The sequence below is a fragment of the Ranitomeya variabilis genome, chromosome 1, assembly GCF_051348905.1.
Source record: "Ranitomeya variabilis isolate aRanVar5 chromosome 1, aRanVar5.hap1, whole genome shotgun sequence".
Lineage (NCBI taxonomy): Eukaryota > Metazoa > Chordata > Amphibia > Anura > Dendrobatidae > Ranitomeya > Ranitomeya variabilis.
The window spans coordinates 698,484,550-698,504,445 of NC_135232.1; the positions used below are offsets into that span (position 1 = coordinate 698,484,550).

At 46.1% G+C, this 19,896-nt stretch overlaps 1 protein-coding gene across 5 annotated transcripts in view; it reads right to left on the reverse strand.

Moving 5' to 3' along the window:
- Window positions 1-19,896, reverse strand: part of DORIP1 (dopamine receptor interacting protein 1) — a 39,165-nt gene that overhangs the window by 16,948 nt on the left and 2,321 nt on the right. For 4 of the 5 annotated variants that reach the window (XM_077267165.1, XM_077267156.1, XM_077267147.1 and 1 more), the window contains exons 2-4: window positions 19,123-19,647; window positions 17,244-17,369; window positions 15,002-15,136 (exon numbers count right to left, since the gene is read on the reverse strand). In XM_077267165.1, coding sequence (XP_077123280.1) covers window positions 15,002-15,136; window positions 17,244-17,369; window positions 19,123-19,646 — 785 coding nt within the window. In that variant the 5' untranslated portion in view covers window position 19,647. The remainder of the gene's footprint in view (window positions 1-15,001; window positions 15,137-17,243; window positions 17,370-19,122; window positions 19,648-19,896) is intronic. The other variant, XM_077267138.1, reaches the window with a different exon arrangement.

A 19,896-nucleotide genomic window follows, 5' to 3' on the forward strand; every position in this document is an offset into this window, starting at 1 on the left:
TAGTTGATCAACCAGCCTAGGCGAACTAAGGTGTCCAGAGTAAGATGGAGGCTCTGGCTGCAATCCCCCTGGGATGAGCCCTTGAACAATAGATCGTCGAGGTATGGGATTACCAGAATCCCATTTGAACGCAGGATGGCCATGACAGCTGCCATGACCTTCGTAAAGACCCTGGGAGCAGATGCCAGCCCGAAGGGGAGGGCAGTGAACTGGTAATGATGCTCCCTGATCGCGAATCGGAGGAACCTCTGATGCTGCACGCAAATAGGAATGTGAAGGTACGCATCCCGAATGTCCACTGAGCACAGAAACTCTCCCGGCTCCATGGACGCGATCACCGAGCGCAGAGATTCCATTTTGAAGTGTTGAATCCGAAGGTGGCGGTTCAATCGTTTGAGATCCAGAATCGGACGGAGAGAGCCGTCCTTTTTTGGAACCACGAACAGGTTTGAATAAAACCCGGAAAACCGCTGGCGAAAAGGCACCGGCACTACGACTCACGAGGCGAGGAGCGAATCGACGGCCTGGAGAAGCCCTGGAAGATGAGAGGGCTGTTTGGGAGGACGAGAGAGCATGAAACGTCTTCCTGGGGGCGAAGAAAACTCTATTTTGTAGCCTGACGTGACGATCTCCCTGACCCAGGCGTCGTCGACTACTGAAAGCCAAACCTCTGAGAATAGAAGAAGGCGGCCTCCCACCCTGGAAGGAGTTCCAGGTGGGGGCGACCCGTCATTTATTAGAAAACCTGCGGCCCCGAGATCCCGATGGTTTTGCGGGGTGGCTCTTGGCTCTCCAGCGTGGCGGAGGCCTGAAAGAAGGTTTTCTACGGTCCCCTTGTGAGGAGGAATGGTCCTGGACGGGGTTTCCCGAAGAGGCAAAAGACCGAAAGGGACGAAAGGACTGGGGACCCCTCCTGTTGAAGAGACGTTTAGGCTTGGACTGGGGTAAGGAGGTACTCTTACCGCCAGTAGCGTCCGAGATCATTTGATCTAGCTGCGAGCCGAAGAGTCTGGAGCCCTGGAAGGGCAGACCAGTGAGCGATTTCTTAGATGCGGGATCAGCGTTCCACGCCTTTAACCAAAGAATCCGGCGAATGGCGACAATGTTGCCATTAGCCCTGGTAGAGCAGGCCGCTGCATCAAGGGAGGCATTCATCAGGTATTTTCCTGCCAGTGAAATCTGATCCGCTAATTCAGACAGTTCTTCAGCAGGAGCAGAGGCCGAAATGCCCCTGCGCAGGGTCTTGGCCCAGGCTGATACAGCCTTGGCTACCCATGATGAGGCGAAAATAGGGCAAAGGGAGGCTCCGGAGGCCTCAAATGCTGATTTTGCTAGCGCCTCGATTTGTCTGTCCGAGGGGTCCTTAAGGGAAGCCGCGTCCGGAATAGACAGAACTGTCTGTGAGGATAGCCTGGACACAGGCGGGTCGACCTTAGGAGACTCGGACCACTTGGAGACCAGGTCGGAGTGAAAAGGGTATAACACATCAAGCAGTTTCATGCCTGGGAAACGCTTGCCAGGGTTTTCCCAGTGAGTGGCGGTAGTGTTGTCAAACTCCTTGTGATTAGGGAAAACCCTAGAGGGACGTTTAATCCGTTTAAAAGCAACGGAGACGTCCTGAGAGCTTGCCTCATCCTCCTTAAGATCAAGCGTCTGAACGATAGCTGAAATAAGGCTATCAACCATGTCTTGTGTTCCGGAAGTCTGATCTGCATCCGAGTCAGATTCCGACTGAGAAGTTACGTCAGACCCGAGGTCCGCCTGTGAGGAAGGGGAACGGGCAGATAGGGGAATCCCGATGTGGTCCGGTGAACTGGAGAAGGATCTAGATAAGGTCCGTTTTCTGTCTCTTTTGTCCGGTCTGCCTCTGTGAGAGTCTAGGACAGGTGCGGGCGAATCGCCGTGAGAGGCGTTCGTGGCACTGGTGGCATTAGAGAGAAGCGGGATGCGTTCAAGTGCCTGGACCAGGGACTGAGAAACCTTAGTCAGGTCGGACACAGATTGAGACATAGCAACAGCCCGCTCCGGGGGAGGGGGGGTGCACTCATCCAGGGACCCTGAAGCTTCCAGGGGAGCTGACATGGTGGGAGGAACGCAGGACGGGCAGAAAGGAGAAGGCTGACCTGAAACCCACTTTTTCTTACAGTGAGCGCAGGCGTAATGGATGGCCGTAGGGGCAAAGGCCGGGGTGGGGTCGGACATAGGTGAATATTACCTTGTCCCCAGAGAATACTGCCAGGTAGAGTAGAAGGTAGCGCTGAGCCTGGTGAAAGACAGCGGTAACCGCAGGTGCCTGTGTTCCCCCGAGAAATCCTGTGTCCCATGCGATGAGCAGACGCTGACACGCTGACAGGGAGCAGGAAGCAGGAGAAAAGAGCGCGGAGAAAGTGCGACGCTGTGGGCGTGCACAGGACCGAAGGGGGGAAAGAAAGGAACGCCCCCTGTAAAACTGAAAGCAATCCGGCCGCTATACCGTCGACCGCCACAAGAGGGCGCTCAAGCGGCAAGAAAGGGAAAAGCAGGGAGACGCTGCACATCCCGGCCGCACTAATTCCGGCCACCACCAGAGGGCGCTCAAGCGCTAAGAAAGCAAAAACATGAGGCAGAGAGAAATGGCGGGCGAACGAGCCTGCAAGTTTGAATAAGGAGGGGGAAAAGATGCCAGCCTTCCTGCTCCCATTCCTACGTGGTCTCAACGCCCGAATATGCAGCCCACTTCCCTGTCAGATGCTCCCCTATGGTAAGAGGAGATCGCCGCTGGGCAGAGTATTGGTGGGGGAGGGGGGGGGGGGGATTTTGTTGATTGAAGATTCCCTACCTGCAGATGAGGAATCATCAGGATCCCTGGTAGATAGAGGGTCCTGGAAGTAGTCCTCCTTCCCGCGCCACGACTCTCCGGCGCAGAAGACGGCGTCGACCCCTGAACAGGGGGAGAGGGTCACTGGATGTGACCGCCGTCTTCCTCTCAGCCCGCTCCGAGGAGAGGGATGAGGAGGGGAAACGGGCAGGACTGGCCACCGAAGAAAGGGTCACCCTGAACACCCAAATGGGTGACAGGGGACAAAGTCCTGCCCAGCGGGTCCGAGAGGGTGCGATGTGGGTGATACCACACTGCTCTCTCGGTCGCTCAAAGTGGGGAAGACAGAGTGAGAAACTGCACCCTGTTACCCTGAAGAAAGAGTCTGAAAAAGAAAGGGGAAATGATTAAAAACACACAACAAATCCCTGTAAAAGTAATGCGGATCTGGTGTTAGATCCAGGTCCGCCTCCTACAGACACTAAGCAAAAACTGAGTTGCCTGGTGCCTGTCGGAGGGTGTATACTGCCGGGGAGGAGTTACTTCTTTATTTGCATAGTGTCAGCCTCCTAGTGACAGCAGCATACACCCATGGTTACCTGTGTCCCCCAATGAAGCGAGAAAGAAAATTAGCTCCAATCGTTAGCAGACACCATGTTGCGTTTGTAGAGCCCCTGTGTGCCTAAACATTGGAGCTCCCCCACAAGTGACCCCATTTTGGAAACTAGACCTCCCAAGGATCTAATCTAGATGTGTGGTGAGCACTTTGAACCCCCAAGTGCTTCACAGAAGTTTATAACGTAGAGCCATGAAAATAAAAAATAATTTTTCTTTTCTCAAAAATGATTTTTTAGCCCACAATTTTTTATTTTCCCAAGGGTAACAGGAGAAATTGGACCCCAAAAGATGTTGTCCAGTTTCTCCTGAGTACGCCGATACCCCATATGTGGGGGTAAACCACTGTTTGGGCACACGTCGGGGTTCGGAAGGGAAGTAGTGACGTTTTGAAATGCAGACTTTGATGGAATGCTCTGTGGGCATCACGTTGCGTTTGCAGAGCTCCTGATGTGCCTAAACAGTAGAAACTCCCCACAAGTGACCCCAAGGAACTTATCCAGATGTGTGGTGAGCACTTTGAACCCCCAAGTGCTTCACAGAAGTTTATAACGCAGAGCCATGAAAATAAAAAATAATTTTTCATTCCTCTAAAATTGTTTTAGCAAGCAATTTTTTTATTTTCACAAGGGTAACAGGAGAAATTGGACCCCAATAATTGTTGCCCAGTTAGTCCTGAGTATGCTGGTACCCCATATGTGGGGGTAAACCACTGTTTGGGGCGCACGTCAGGGCTCGGAAGGGAGGGAGCACCATTTGACTTTTTGAACGCAAGATTGGCTGGAATCAATGGTGGCGCCATGTTGCGTTTGGAGACCCCTGATGTGCCTAAACAGTGGAAACCCCTCAATTCTAACTCCAACACTAACCTCAACACACCCCTAACCCTAATCCCTACTCTAGCCATAACCCTAATCACAACCCTAACCCCAACACACCCCTAACCACAACCCTAACCCTAATCCCAACCCTAACCCCAACTTTAACCCCACACACCCCTAACCACAAGCCTATTCTTAACCCTATTTCCAACCCTAGCCCTAATTCCAACCCTAAGGCTATGTGCCCACGTTGCGGATTCGTGTGAGATTTTTCCGCACCATTTTTGAAAAATCTGCAGGTAAAAGGCACTGCGTTTTAACTGCGGATTTACCGCAGATTTCCAGTGTTTTTTATGCGGATTTCACCTGCGGATTCCTATTGAGGAACAGGTGTAAAATGATGCGAAATCCGCACAAAGAATTGACATGCTGCGGAAAATACAACGCAGCATTTACGCGCGGTATTTTCCGCACCATGGGCACAGCGGATTTGGTTTTCCATAGGTTTACATGGTACTGTAAACCTGATGGAACACTGCTACGAATCCGCAGCGGCCAATCCGCTGCGGATCCGTAGCCAAATCCGCACCGTGTGCACATAGCCTAATTCTAACGCTAACCCTAGTTCTAACCCTACCCCTAGTTCTAACCCTAGTGGAAAAAATATATATTTTCTTTATTTTATTATTGTCCCTACCTATGGGGGTGATAAAGGGGGGGGGGGGGGTCATTTACTATTTTTTTTATTTTGATCACTGTGATAAAACCTATCACAGTGATCAAAATGTAGCTGGAACGAATCACTGCGCATGCGCCCGCCATTTTGGAAGATGGCGGCGCCCGTGGAGAAGACGGACGGACACCGGGAGGCTCTGTAAGTATGAGGGGGGGATCGGAGCACGGGGGGAGCGGACAGGAGGACGGAAGGGGACTACTACGAAAACTTCAGACAGAGTTCATGCATATAAAGGCATAATGAGGAAGTTTTCTGCCAGACAAATTCATTGGATTAAGAGAGCAGCTGCCAAAATACCATTACAAAGCAGCAAACAGTTATTAGAAGCTGCTGGTGCGTCTGGTGTCCCTCGAACCTCAAGGTGTAGGATCCTTCAAAGGCTTGCTGTGGTGCATAAACCTACTATTTGGCCACTCCTAAACAATGTTCACAAGCAGAAACGGTTGCAGTGGGCCCAGACATGCATGAAGACTATTTTTCAAACAGTCTTGTTTACTGATGAGTGTCAAGCAACCCTGGATGGTCCAGATGAACGGAGTAGTGGATGGTTGGTGGATGGCCACCATGTCCCAACAAGGCTGGGACGTCAGCAAGGAGGTGGAGGAGTCATGTTTTGGGCTGGAATCATGGGGAACCAGCTGGTAGGGTCCTTTAAGGTTCCTGAAGGTGTGAAAATGACCTCAGCAAAGTAAATAGAGTTTCTGACTGACAACTTTCTTCCATGGTCTAAAAAGCAGAAACGTGCCTTCAGGAACAAAATCATCTTCATGCATGACAATGAATACCTCTGAGTCATTGGCTGCTATGGGCATAAAAGGAGATAAACTCATGGTGTGGCCACCTTCTTCCCCTGACCTCAACCCTATAGAGAACCTTTGGAGTATCATCAAACAAAAGATCTATGAGGGTGGGAGGCAGTTCACATGAAAACATTAGCTCTGGGAGGCTATTCTGACTTCTTGCAAAGAAATACAAGCAGAAACTCTCCATACACTCACAAGTTCAATGGATGCAAAAATTGTGAAGGTGATATCAAAGAAGGGTTCCTATGTTAACATGTACAGTCATGGCCAAAAGTATTCACACCCCTGCAATTCTGTCAGATAATACTCAGTTTCTTCCTGAAAATGATTGCAAACACAAATTCTTTGGTATTATTCTCTTCATTTAATTTGTCTCAAATGAAAAAACACAAAAGAGATTGAAGCAAAACATTGATCATTTCACACAAAACTCCAAAAATGGGCCAGACAAAAGTATTGACACCCTCAGCCTAATACTTGGTTGCACAACCTTTAGCCAAAATAACTGCGACCAACCGCTTCCGGTAACCATCAATGAGTTTCTTACAATGCTCTGCTGGAATTTTAGACCATTCTTCTTTGGCAAACTGCTCCAGGTCCCTGATATTTGAAAGGGTGCCTTCTCCAAACTGCCATTTTTAGTTACATAGTTACATAGTTATTAAGGTTGAAGGAAGACTTTAAGTCCATCTAGTTCAACCCATAGCCTAGCATGCCCTAACATGTTGATCCAGGGGAAGGCAAAAAAAACCCATGTGGTAAGAGTAAGCTCCATCATGGGGAAAAAAAATTCCTTCCCGACCCCACATACGGCAATCAGACTAGTTCCCTGGATCAACGCCTTATCAAGGAATCTAATATATATACCCTGTAATATTATACTTTTCCAGAAAGGTATCCAGGCCCCTCTTAAATTTAAGTAATGAATCACTCATTATAACATCATACGGCAGAGAGTTCCATAGTCTCACTGCTCTTACAGTAAGGAACCCGCGTCTATTGTTATGCTTAAACCTTTTTTCCTCCAGATGTAGAGGATGCCCCCTTGTCCCCGTCTCAGGTCTATGATTAACCCCTTCACCCACGGAGCTTTTTCCGTTTTTCCGTTTTTCGCTCCCCTCCTTCCCAGAGCCATAACTTTTTTATTTTTCCGTCAATTTGGCCATGTGAGGGCTTATTTTTTGCGGGACGAGTTGTACTTTTGAACAACATCATTGGTTTTAGCATGTCGTGTACTAGAAAACGGGAAAAAAATTCCAAGTGCAGTGAAATTGCAAAAAAAGTGCAATCCCACACTTGTTTTTTGCTTGCCTATTTTGCTAGGTTCACTAAATGCTAAAACTGACCTGCCATTATGATTCTCCAGGTCACTACGAGTTCATAGACACCTAACATGACTAGGTTATTTTTCACCTAAGTGGTGAAAAAAAATTCCAAACTTTGCAAAAACAAAACAAAACAAAATTGCGCCATTTTCCGATACTCGTAGCGTCTCCATTTTTCGTGATCTGGGGTCAGGTGAGGGCTTATTTTTTGCGTGCCGAGCTGGCGTTTTTAATGATAGCATTTTGGTGTAGATACGTTCTTTTGATCGCCCGCTATTGCATTTTAATGCAATGTTGTGGCGACCAAAAAAACGTAAATCTGGCGTTTCGAATTTTTTTCTCATTACGCCATTTAGCGATCAGGTTAATGCTTTTTTTTTATTGATAGATCGGGCGATTCTGAACATAGCGATACCAAATATGTGTAGGTTGGGGTTTTTTTTTATTGATTTATTTTGATTGGGGCGAAAGGGGGGTGTTTTAGGCTGGGGGTCACACATGCGAGTTTTACGGACGTAAGAGCGCAGAAACTACGTCCGTAAAACTCGCATTACATACGGCACAATTATTCTCAATGGGGCTGCTCCTATTAGCCGTATATTACGGTTCAGTATTATACGGCTTTCTACGGCCGTACAAAATCGCAGCATGCTGCGTTTGTCAGCGTACTGCGCAAATAATACGCCAATGAAAGTCTATGGGGGCGCGAAAAATACGGATTCCACACGGACCTGCAGTGTGACTTGCGAGAAATACGCAGCGCTGTTAGTGAAAAGTCGGTAATTCAATTGCCGGCTTCTCATTTCTCCTGCACAAACCCGACAGGATATGAGACATGGTTTTCATACAGTAAACCATCTCATATCCCCTTTTTTGTTGCATATTCCACACTACTAATGTTAGTAGTGTGTATGTGCAAAATTTCAGCGCTGTAGCTGCTGAAATAAAGGGTTAAATGGCGGAAAAAATTGGCGTGGGCTCCCGCGCAATTTTCTCCGCCAGAGTGGTAAAGCCAGTGACTGAGGGCAGATATTAATAGCCAGGAGAGGGTCCATGGTTATTGGCCCCCCCGTGGCTAAAAACATCTGCCCCCAGCCACCCCAGAAAAGGCACATCTGGAAGATGCGCCAATTCTGGCACTTGGCCACTCTCTTCCCACTCCCTGTAGCGGTGGGATATGGGGTAATGAAGGGTTAATGCCACCTTGCTATTGTAAGGTGACATTAAGCCAGATTAATAATGGAGAGGCGTCAATTATGACACCTATCCATTATTAATCCAATTGTAGGAAAGGGTTAAAAAACACACACACACACACGATTACAAAGTAGTTTAATGAAATAAACACAGCGGTTGTTGTAATAATTTATTGTTCTCCCATTCCATTTCCAGGACCTCGCTTGGCAACATAATAAACGCACAAGATACATACCTTCTGCTGTCAGATCTCATCCCACGAAGTAATCCATCTGAAGGGGTTAACTAATATTACAGGCAGGAGCCCTGCAAATGCAGCTGTGCTCCCTGCCTGTAATCCCCAGCGAATGAATGAAATGTAGGTCATTGACCTACATTTCCTTCAGTCGCGGTGATGCGCCCCTGCTGGATGTTCTCATGAACTGCAGCCTGGGAACTTTTTCCCACGCTCCAGGTCATATGAGGACATCCACCAGGGGGCGCATCACCGCGACTGAAGGAAATGTAGGTCAATGACCTACATTTCATTCATTCCCCGGGGATTACAAGCACGGAGCACAGCTGCATTTGCAGGGCTCCTGCCTGTAATATTAGTTAACCCCTTCAGATGGATTACTTCGTGGGATGAGATCTGACAGCAGAAGGTATGTATCTTGTGCGTTTATTATGTTGCCAAGCGAGGTCCTGGAAATGGAATGGGAGAACAATAAATTATTACAACAACCGCTGTGTTTATTTCATTAAACTACTTTGTAATCATGTGTGTGTGTGTTTTTTAACCCTTTCCTACAATTGGATTAATAATGGATAGGTGTCATAATTGACGCCTCTCCATTATTAATCTGGCTTAATGTCACCTTACAATAGCAAGGTGGCATTAACCCTTCATTACCCCATATCCCACCGCTACAGGGAGTGGGAAGAGAGTGGCCAAGTGCCAGAATAGGCGCATCTTCCAGATGTGCCTTTTCTGGGGTGGCTGGGGGCAGATGTTTTTAGCCACGGGGGGGCCAATAACCATGGACCCTCTCCTGGCTATTAATATCTGCCCTCAGTCACTGGCTTTACCACTCTGGCGGAGAAAATTGCGCGGGAGCCCACGCCAATTTTTTCCGCCATTTAACCCTTTATTTCAGCAGCTACAGCGCTGAAATTTTGCACATACACACTACTAACATTAGTAATGTGGAATATGCAAAAAAAAAGGGGATATGAGATGGTTTACTGTATGTAAACCATGTCTCATATCCTGTCGGGTTTGTGCAGGAGAAATGAAAAGCCGGCAATTGAATTAGCGGCTGTTCACAGATATCGCGCTGAATGAAATCTAAATACAGAATATATATATATGTGTCTCAATGACATATATATATATATATATATATATATATATATATATATATATATATATATATATATATATATATATACTGTATATATGTTTTCCCTAACATTTGAGCACATAAATCCATTAGATGTCGGTTTTGCAAGCCTGCGCGAAAATCTCGCAGTACGGATGCCATACGGATTACATACGGAGGATGCCATGCGCAAAATACGCTGAAACACCCTGACTACGGATCAATATTTTGGGGACATTTCTCCGTATTACGGCCGTAGTACGGACGTATAATACGTGGCGTATTTTCTTACGCCATGTGTGACCCCAGCCTTAAACTTTTATATTTTTTTTATTTTTTTCACATTTTTAAAAACTTTTTTTTTTTACTTTTGCCATGCTTCTATAGCCTCCATGGGAGGCTAGAAGCAGGCACAGCCCGATCGGCTCTGCTACATAACAGCGATCATCAGATCGCTGTTATGTAGGAGAATTGCAGGTGTGCTGTGAGCGCCGACCACAGGGTGGCGCTCACAGCCACCGGCGATCAGTAACCATAGAGGTCTCAAGGACCTCTATGGTTACAATGGAGGAGCATCGCCGACCCCCGATCATGTGACGGGGGTCGGCGATGCGCTCATATCCGGCCGCACGGCCGGATGCGGTAGTTAAATGCCGCTGTCTGCGTTTGACAGCGGCATTTAACTAGTTAATAGCGGCGGGTGATCGCGATTTCACCCGCCGCTATTGCGCGCACATGTCAGCTGTAAAAAACAGCTGACATGTCGCGACTTTGATGTGCGCTCACCGCCGGAGCGCACATCAAAGCGGGGGTCCCGACATGTGACGTACTATTCCGTCACATGTCGGGAAGGGGTTAAAAAGATCATCACAAAAGTCTTTGTACTGTCCCTCATATTTATACATTAATATAAGATCACCCCTTAGTCTTCGTTTTTCCAAACTAAATAGCCCCAAGTGTAATAACCTATCTTGGTATTGCAGACCCCCCAGTCCTCTAATAACCTTAGTCTCTCTTCTCTGCACCCACTCTAGTTCAGCTATGTCTTTCTTATACACCGGAGACCAGAACTGTGCACAGTATTCTAAGTGTGGTCGAACTAGTGACTTGTATAGAGGTAAAATTATGTTCTCCTCATGAGCATCTATGCCTCTTTTAATGCATCCCATTATTTTATTTGCCTTTGTAGCAGCTGCCTGACACTGGCCGCTGAATATGAGTTTGTCATCCACCCATACACCCAGGTCTTTTTCATTGACGGTTTTGCCCAGAGTTTTAGAATTAAGCACATAGTTATACATCTTATTACTTCTACCCAAGTGCATGACCTTACATTTATCCCCATTAAAGCTCATTTGCCATTTATCAGCCCAAGCTTCTAGTTTACATAAATCAGCCTGTAATATAAAATTGTCCTCCCCTGTATTGATTACCCTGCAGAGTTTAGTGTCATCTGCAAATATTGAAATTCTACTCTGAATGCCCCCTACAAGGTCATTAATAAATATGTTAAAAAGAAGAGGGCCCAATACTGACCCCTGTGGTACCCCACTACTAACCGTGACCCAGTCCGAGTGTGCTCCATTAATAACCACCCTTTGTTTCCTATCCCTGAGCCAACTCTCAACCCACTTGCACATATTTTCCCCTATCCCCATTATTCTCATTTTATGTATCAACCTTTTGTGTGGCACTGTATCAAAAGCTTTTGAAAAGTCCATATACACTACATCTACTGGGTTCCCTTGGTCCAGATCGGAACTTACCTCTTCATAGAAGCTGATCAAATTAGTCTGACATGATTTTTAGATCTCTCCACAGGTGTTCTATGGGATTCAGGTCTGACTCATTGCTGGCCACCTTAGAAGTCTCCAGTGCTTTCTCTCAAACCATTTTCTAGTGCTTTTTGAAGTGTGTTTTGGGTCATTGTCCTGCTGGAAGACCCATGACCTCTGAGGGAGACCCAGCTTTCTCACACTGGGCCCTACATTATGCTGCAAAATTTGTTGGCAGTCTTCAGACTTCATAATGCCATGCACACGGTCAAGCAGTCCAGTGCCAGAGGCAGCAAAGCAACCCCAAAACATCAGGGAACCTCTGCCATGTTTGACTGTAGGGACCGTGTTCTTTTCTTTGAATGCCTCTTTTTTTCTCCTGTAAACTCTATGTTGATGCCTTTGCCCAAAAAGCTCTACTTTTGTCTCATCTGACCAGAGAACATTCTTCCAAAATGTTTTAGGCTTTTTCAGGTAAGTTTTGGCAAACTCCAGCCTGGCTTTTTTATGTCTCGTGTTAAGAAGTGGGGTCTTCCTGGGTTTCCTACCATACAGTCCCTTTTCAGTCAGACACCGACGGATAGTACGGGTTGACACGGTTGTACCCTCGGACTGCAGGGCAGCTTGAACTTGTTTGGATGTTAGTCGAGGTTCTTTATCCAACATCTGCACAATCTTGCGTTGAAATCTCTTGTCAATTTTTCTTTTCCGTCCACATCTAGGGAGGTTAGCCACAGTGCCACGGGCTTTAAACTTCTTGATGACACTGCGCACGGTAGACATAGGAACATTCAGGCCTTTGGAGATGGACTTGCAGCCTTGAGATTGCTCATGCTTCCTCACAATTTGGTTTCTCAAGTCCTCAGACAGTTGTTTGGTCTTCTTTCTTTTCTCCATGCTTAATGTGGTACACACAAGGACACAGGACAGAGGTTGAGTCAACTTTAATCCATGTTAGGCTTCTTTCACACTAGAGTCGGGCCGAGGTTACCGACGCTAGCAGTGAATGCGCCGCACAACGGGGGCAGCGGATGCATTTTTCCAGCGCATCCGCTGCCCCATTGTGAGGTGCGGGGAGGTGGGGGCGGAGTTTCGGCCGCGCACGCGCGGTCGGAAAAAGCGGACCGTCGGCAGCAAAAAACGTTACATGTAATGTTTTTTGCTCCCGGCGGACCGCCACAACACGGCGCAACCGTCTCACGACGGTTGCAACGTGTGTCAATGCGTCGCAAAGCGTCGCTAATGTTAGTCTATGGGGCAAAAACGCATCCTGCAGACAACTTTGCTGGATGCATTTTTTCCCCTAAACGACGCATTGCGACGTATTGAAAAAAACGCCAGTTTGAAAGTAGCCTTAACTGGCTGCAAGTGTGATTTAGTTATTGCCAACACCTGTTAGGTGCCACAGGTAAGTTACAGGTGCTGTTAATTACACTAATTAGAGAAGCATCACATGATTTTTCGAACAGTGCCAATACTTTTGTCCACCCCCTTTTTTATGTTTGGTGTGGAATTATATCCAATTTGGCTTTAGAACAATTCTTTTTGTGTTTTTTTTCATTTAAGACAAATTAAATGAAGATAATAATGCCAGAGAATTTGTGTTTGCAATCATTTTCAGGAAGAAACTGAGTATTATCTGACAGAATTGCAGGGGTGTGAATACTTTTGGCCATGACTGTAACTTGGACTATTAGGATGTTTTGGAGTTAAATAGCTTTTTTGTTCAGTGAATGTGACCTCCTAATGCTGCAAATTCCACAAATGAGCACTTTCAGTTCTTTAAAACATATCAAATGTTTAGAAATTCTACTGTGCCTAATAATTTGGAACAGTGCATTTTGAGTTTCTATTCATTTTGGAGATTATACTGTTATCATTGGGAGGTTTCTTCAATAAAATTCGATGTATACTCTAACGAGTGATGACTTTTATTAGACTGACTCATTTGGACTGACCATTTAGGAAAATCAGAGAAAAATGTGATTTGCATAATAATTTGGAATATATATATATATATATATATATATATATATATATATATATATATATATATATATATATATATATATATATATATATATCTCTATTCTATGTGTAGACATTTATTCTACCTATTCTATCAGTGTGATTTTACTGTACACCGCACTGAATTGCCGGCTTTTCTATAGAACACCGCTGCGTATTTCTCGCAAGTCACACTGCTACTCCGTGTGTAATCCGTATTTTTCTAGCCCCCATAGACTTTCATTGGCGTATTTTTTGCACAATACGCTGACAAACGCAGCATGCTGAGATTTTGTACGGCCGTAAAATACGGATGCGTAATATACGCCAGATAGAAGCTGCCCCATAATCATTGGTCCGTGCGCAATGTGTAGTTATTGCGCATCTCATTCGTCCGTAAAACTCTCTAGTGTGACGCCGGCCTTTGCCTTCTGTAGCCTCTGTTCTGCACTGTCTACTGCTGTCAGACAGAGTTAACTGCGAATCCTCTAGTCAGCTTGTTTAGAACTTTTAATCTTCCCTCTTCTGAGTGTCTCTCGGTGAATAAGTTCAGTTTATGAACGTGTAAAAGTGGAGCTGAACTCTGGTCATAAATCTGCTAAGGAAAGCTCAGAAGACCACAGACCGGCCGCCGGATCACCAATTTTCGACGGATCTGGCGAACAACAGATGAAACGTGAGACTATCCGTTGCTAATACAAGTCTATGAGAAAAAAAAACGGATCTGGTGGCATCAGTCACTGGAACGTTTTTTTTCAAATTTCGACGGATTGTGACTGATGGCAAAAAACTGATGGGTGAAAGGGGCCTTAGAATGAGCTCACTGACTCACTGTCCATACAATTTTATGGAGAGGATAATGTAAAAAGATGCTGCTAAAGGGAGACAGAAAGACACTGGAAACAGCAGTGTCTCTCGCCCTAGTGCTCTATACACAGCTATACTGCTCAATATTGGTGTGTAATGTTTTCCAATGTGGATTCTGCTTTCTCAATGTGCTTCTTATTGGTGGGAGTGGAAAGAGATGCTGATGGATACAGAGAGACAATGCAGCTTCAAAGTATGCGTTTTATCTCATCCCAGTGCTGGATATACAGCTATACTGCTAAATATTGCTGTATAAGCTTTTCCATGTGGCTTCTGCTTCCTGACATGTGGTGTATAGAGGTAGGAAAGAGATGCTGCTAGAGGAATAGAGAGACAATGTTGCTTCAAGTACGTGTTTTATCCCTCACAGTCAGTGCTGGATTCACATATACACTGCTCAGTACAGCTGATTCATGTCTTCCCTGCGGCTTCCGCTTTTTTGATATGTACTGCATAGTGACGGGAGCAGAAGCACCTCATCTGTGTGTGTGCTCAGTATAAAAGACATCATAGCAGCCACTTCCTAGTTCAGAGACCATTGAAAATGAGAGATGAAGCCTGCAAATTTAAACAATATCTCATAAATGTCTAACGGGGAGGTCCCACCTCAGGGACCCCTTGATTGTTAGGTGGAATGGGTGGTCCTTGGACATGCAATGGGTCAGTCCTCCAAATCCTAAGATCATTCTTTACTTACTTATGGTCGGATAAGTCCAGGTAGTACGGTACATAAGCCAGGTCTTCAGACTTCCACTGTTCCATGTTTAAAATAACAAAAGGAGGAGCCCCATGACAGAATATTCTCTGGGAAAATTCTCTCAGGCAGCCACATCTGCAAGACACAAAGTTCATTCTCACAGAACAAATATAACACTGGTCAACAGCATTTTTGGTGCCAAAGATATTTCATCGAATTTAGGGTATTTTTGGGGTGCTGATTCTGAATATGTCATCAGTTTTGCCAGATTGGCTCAAGTTTTTGAGATTTTTGGTATCTTATTTATAGCACTTGTTGGTAAATGCGACGCATCATCTCATTAATTTCTTTGGATTAGTACTTGAACTGAGCAGTTCTCAATATAGTTTTGTGTTAATTAGTGTTCTAAAAGTTTGTTCATAGCTTGATTTTTGCACTAACTTTATGTTGTTGTCTGTTTTCCAGTGAAAAGCATGAACTCATCAAGAAGAAGTTGTCTTAACGATCCAGACTCATTCTGTTACATTTGTGGTGAATACACACTGCCAAAACATAGAAGAAACATAACAGACTTCGTAAAAAAAGTGTATTTTGCCTATTTTGGGGTTATGCTTGGGGACCAAGACAAGTTTTGGGCACCACACAGTGTGCAAAGCATGTATCGAATTATTACGAAAATGGAGCAAAGGACAAAGAAAAAGCTTCAAATTTGGTGTTCCAATGGTGTGGAGAGAGCCAAAAAATCATCATGATGACTGTTATTTATGGTAAACACAGGTACAGGCACATCTTCACAATGAGGGACATGCCTTCTTGCAGATTCCATGTTACTCCCATTTTCGTTTCTTATGCTTATTGAATCCTTGCACTTGCACTGCACAGAAATAACAGTCATCATGATGATTTTTTGGCTCTCTCCACACCATTGGAACACCAAATTTGAAGCTTTTTCTTTGTCCTTTGCTCCATTTTCGTAATAATTCGATACATGCTTTGCACACTATGTGTGGTGCCCAAAACTTGTCTTGGTCCCCAAGCATAACCCCAAAATAGGCAAAATACACTTTTTTTACGAAGTCTGTTATGTTTCTTCTATGTTTTGGCAGTGTGTATTCACCACAAATGTAACAGAATGAGTCTGGATCGTTAAGACAACTTCTTCTTGATGAGTTCATGCTTTTCACTGGAAAACAGACAACAACATAAAGTTAGTGCAAAAATCAAGCTATGAACAAACTTTTAGAACACTAATTAACACAAAACTATATTGAGAACTGCTCAGTTCAAGTACTAATCCAAAGAAATTAATGAGATGATGCGTCGCATTTACCAACAAGTGCTATAAATAAGATACCAAAAATCTCAAAAACTTGAGCCAATCTGGCAAAACTGATAGCATATTCAGAATCAGCACCCCAAAAATACCCCAAATTCATTAAAATATTTTGGACACCAGAAAAAAAAATTTTTTTTGTTGACCTGTGTAATCAATGTAGTCCAGTGTTCCCCAACTCCAGTCCTCAAGGCCCACCAACAGATCATGTTTTCAGGATTTCCTTTGTATTGTACAGGTGATGCAATTATCACCTGGGCAAGACTAAGGAAATCCTGAAAACATGACCTGTTGGTGGGCCTTGAGGACTGGAGTTGGGGACCCCTGATGTAGTCAACCTGTTACACAGTGCAGAAGCAGCTAGAAATTATCAGCCGATGCCTCATTTAGACAAGTCGATAAATGGTCAATTTTTTGTTTGTGTAAACAGGCACTTGCCGGCGATTGCTCAGCATTAAAGTTTTCCTTACCAGCAGCACATCATTCCATATAAACAGATGTTCTGCTGAGAACAATTTAGATTACCTTTCTGTTTTAGGAAATACACATGAACATTAGCAGCAATAGATCGACTCTATGCTTTGGATCAAAGCATCTAATGATAGTGTGCAAAGGTTATTGTATAGGAGGAGGTGAGCTGTGTCATCACTTATTGGGGTTGGTGGATCCTGTGTTATCTGTGTGTAAAGGTGTTGCATATCATTGTAAACATGCCTCTGCTGATAATGAGCCTACTCAGCCTACTGAAAACTTCTTAAAAGAACAGGAAGAATGAGTCTAACAAAAGACCCGGTTAAATTACAGAAAAGAAACCCTTGTTCTAAAATTTATTTTAAAAATACATGCAACTACTCATGGACAGAATGCATTTTCTTTATTGTTATGTCCAAGTCCCATGAGGTCACTTACCCGATCTCTTCACATACTTCAATCCGATAACAAAACAGCTCATCCACCGCCATCTGAATGAGGTCTCCGTGCGGTATGTCGTGGGGAGGGCTGAGGGCAAACAGGACACAGGTGAGACGATGACTTCTAAGGTGCAGCACAGCAGCAAGATGGAGTCCAGTGAACATGAAAGGCATAGCAAAGAGGTTGGCTTATGATTCAGGACGAGCAAGCCACTGCGCAATGGCAAGAGCAATACCTGCTGAGAAATGAAAAGGATGTCCCTGTGCATGTAGTGCTGGCAGAATGCTAATGAAGTGAAACTGGCTGTTGAAGTGTGTCTGGACTGTATAGACAGACTTGCTCTTACAGAGCTCAGCAGACAACCCATAATACTTTTCACTTGTACATATTTTTTGGCCCCTATCAGACTTTTTAACTAATTTTGTCTCCAATCCATTAAATCAAGCACTATACTGACACCAAAAAAGCAGGGATTAAAGAGAGCATAGCCGCGAGAAAAGAGAGCAAAGAGACTAGTAAAATGTTTACTTAGGATCTACTGGGATGGAAGGTTTAGAGATGTTCTCCTGATCTGAACTTGACATCCTCATTTATGCCCATGAGGCTGTGGAGTTCCGGTCAGAAGACCTGAGGTCAGAAGACCTGAGGTCAGAAGACCTGAGGTCAGAAGACCTGAGGTCAGAAGACCTGAGGTCAGAAGACCTGAGGTCAGAAGACCTGAGGTCAGAAGACCTGAGGTCAGAAGACCTGAGGTCAGTCCAGAGATCACGGGGGTCTGAATGTGGCCTTACACTATAGAACAGGGACGAACATAGAGCAAGAAGGGTCTCTGTGTGACCCACAACAATCTGACAAAAGGATTATCAGCTTTTCAGGACGTTAACTCTAGAAAGATGCCGTTAAAGTTTGTAGGTGACAGATGCCTTCTGCCCAGTGCATGCGGTGTCATGCACCCTCCAGTGTAAGCAGTAACCCGTTCCTACCCCCCCAGTGCATGTGATGTCATATACCCCACCTTCCCCAAGGTGCAAGCAGAGTGACCGTCCACTCCCGCCAAGGTGCAAGCAGAGTGACCGTCCACTCCCGCCAAGGTGCAAGCAGAGTGACCGTCCACTCCCGCCAAGGTGCAAGCAGAGTGACCGTCCACTCCCGCCAAGGTGCAAGCAGAGTGACCGTCCACTCCCGCCAAGGTGCAAGCAGAGTGACCGTCCACTCCCGCCAAGGTGCAAGCAGAGTGACCGTCCACTCCCGCCAAGGTGCAAGCAGAGTGACCGTCCACTCCCGCCAAGGTGCAAGCAGAGTGACCGTCCACTCCCGCCAAGGTGCAAGCAGAGTGACCGTCCACTCCCGCCAAGGTGCAAGCAGAGTGACCGTCCACTCCCGCCAAGGTGCAAGCAGAGTGACCGTCCACTCCCGCCAAGGTGCAAGCAGAGTGACCGTCCACTCCCGCCAAGGTGCAAGCAGAGTGACCGTCCACTCCCGCCAAGGTGCAAGCAGAGTGACCGTCCACTCCCCCCAAGGTGCAAGCAGAGTGACCGTCCACTCCCCCCAAGGTGCAAGCAGAGTGACCGTCCACTCCCCCAAGGTGCAAGCAGAGTGACCGTCCACTCCCCCAAGGTGCAAGCAGAGTGACCGTCCACTCCCCCAAGGTGCAAGCAGAGTGACCGTCCACTCCCCCAAGGTGCAAGCAGAGTCCTCCTCCAAATGAAGCAGAGTCCCTTCCTCCACACCCCAAATGCAAGCAAATACACCGCTATAACCAGAGCAGGACCAAAGGGGGCGTGTAACACCTATCTCATGCTCTGACCCCCTGTGTTCCAATACTGGGAGACAATGAGATAGTCCCCCCCACCACCAGTAGAGAACGATCCCTTACTTGATGAGAATGGTTTGCATGTGGCTCTTCTTGGCGCGGAGCGGGCACCTGAAGTTTGAACAGTAACTCTCCTGCCTCGTGGCCATAAGACGCTCCAGGTTTCGTGTGAAATTCTCATGCTCGTTACCAAACAGGTCGATCTCCAGACTGGCCTTGTGTATCCCCGACTTGTACTGCCGCTTCTCCATCTTGTCCCAGATCCACAGTAACTTTACGGAGGTGAAGCTGTAGGTGTCCATCAGATGAAGGAAGCAATCTACAAACTCCCGGCCCAAGTAGAGCGACAGCTCCCGGGGGAAAGTGTGATTCTCACGCAAGATAACGTACAGCAGCATTAAGAAGCCGTCAATGGTGCATGTGTTCTTAAGTGTGATCTCCACGTACAGGGGCATACAGGACACGGCCTTCCTGCCGGCCTTAATGGTGAACACTCCTCCCCATGGGAGTACTGGCCTCCAGAAGGATCGGTCCTGCTCAGAGTTGTTCTTTATAGAAGCTCTGATCTCTTGAAACAATGTCTTCATCCTGTGGAACAAGAACAATGTAAATCTTTGAAAAAAAATCACCTACCGATTGGGGGGGGGGGGATTTTGTCCCTAGGGAATAGGGGCCAGGCTGTAGTTTTCAGTGATATGATGTTTGGATTGCATTTCTTAGGGGAGGTGCAGTAACCAAAAAACGGCAGAGTACACCATTCAGTGAGCTCATCCATCTGCACCACGCCAGCGCGGCGGGGGAAAAGCATGCGCATAGGACCAGCAGGAGGGTGGGCAC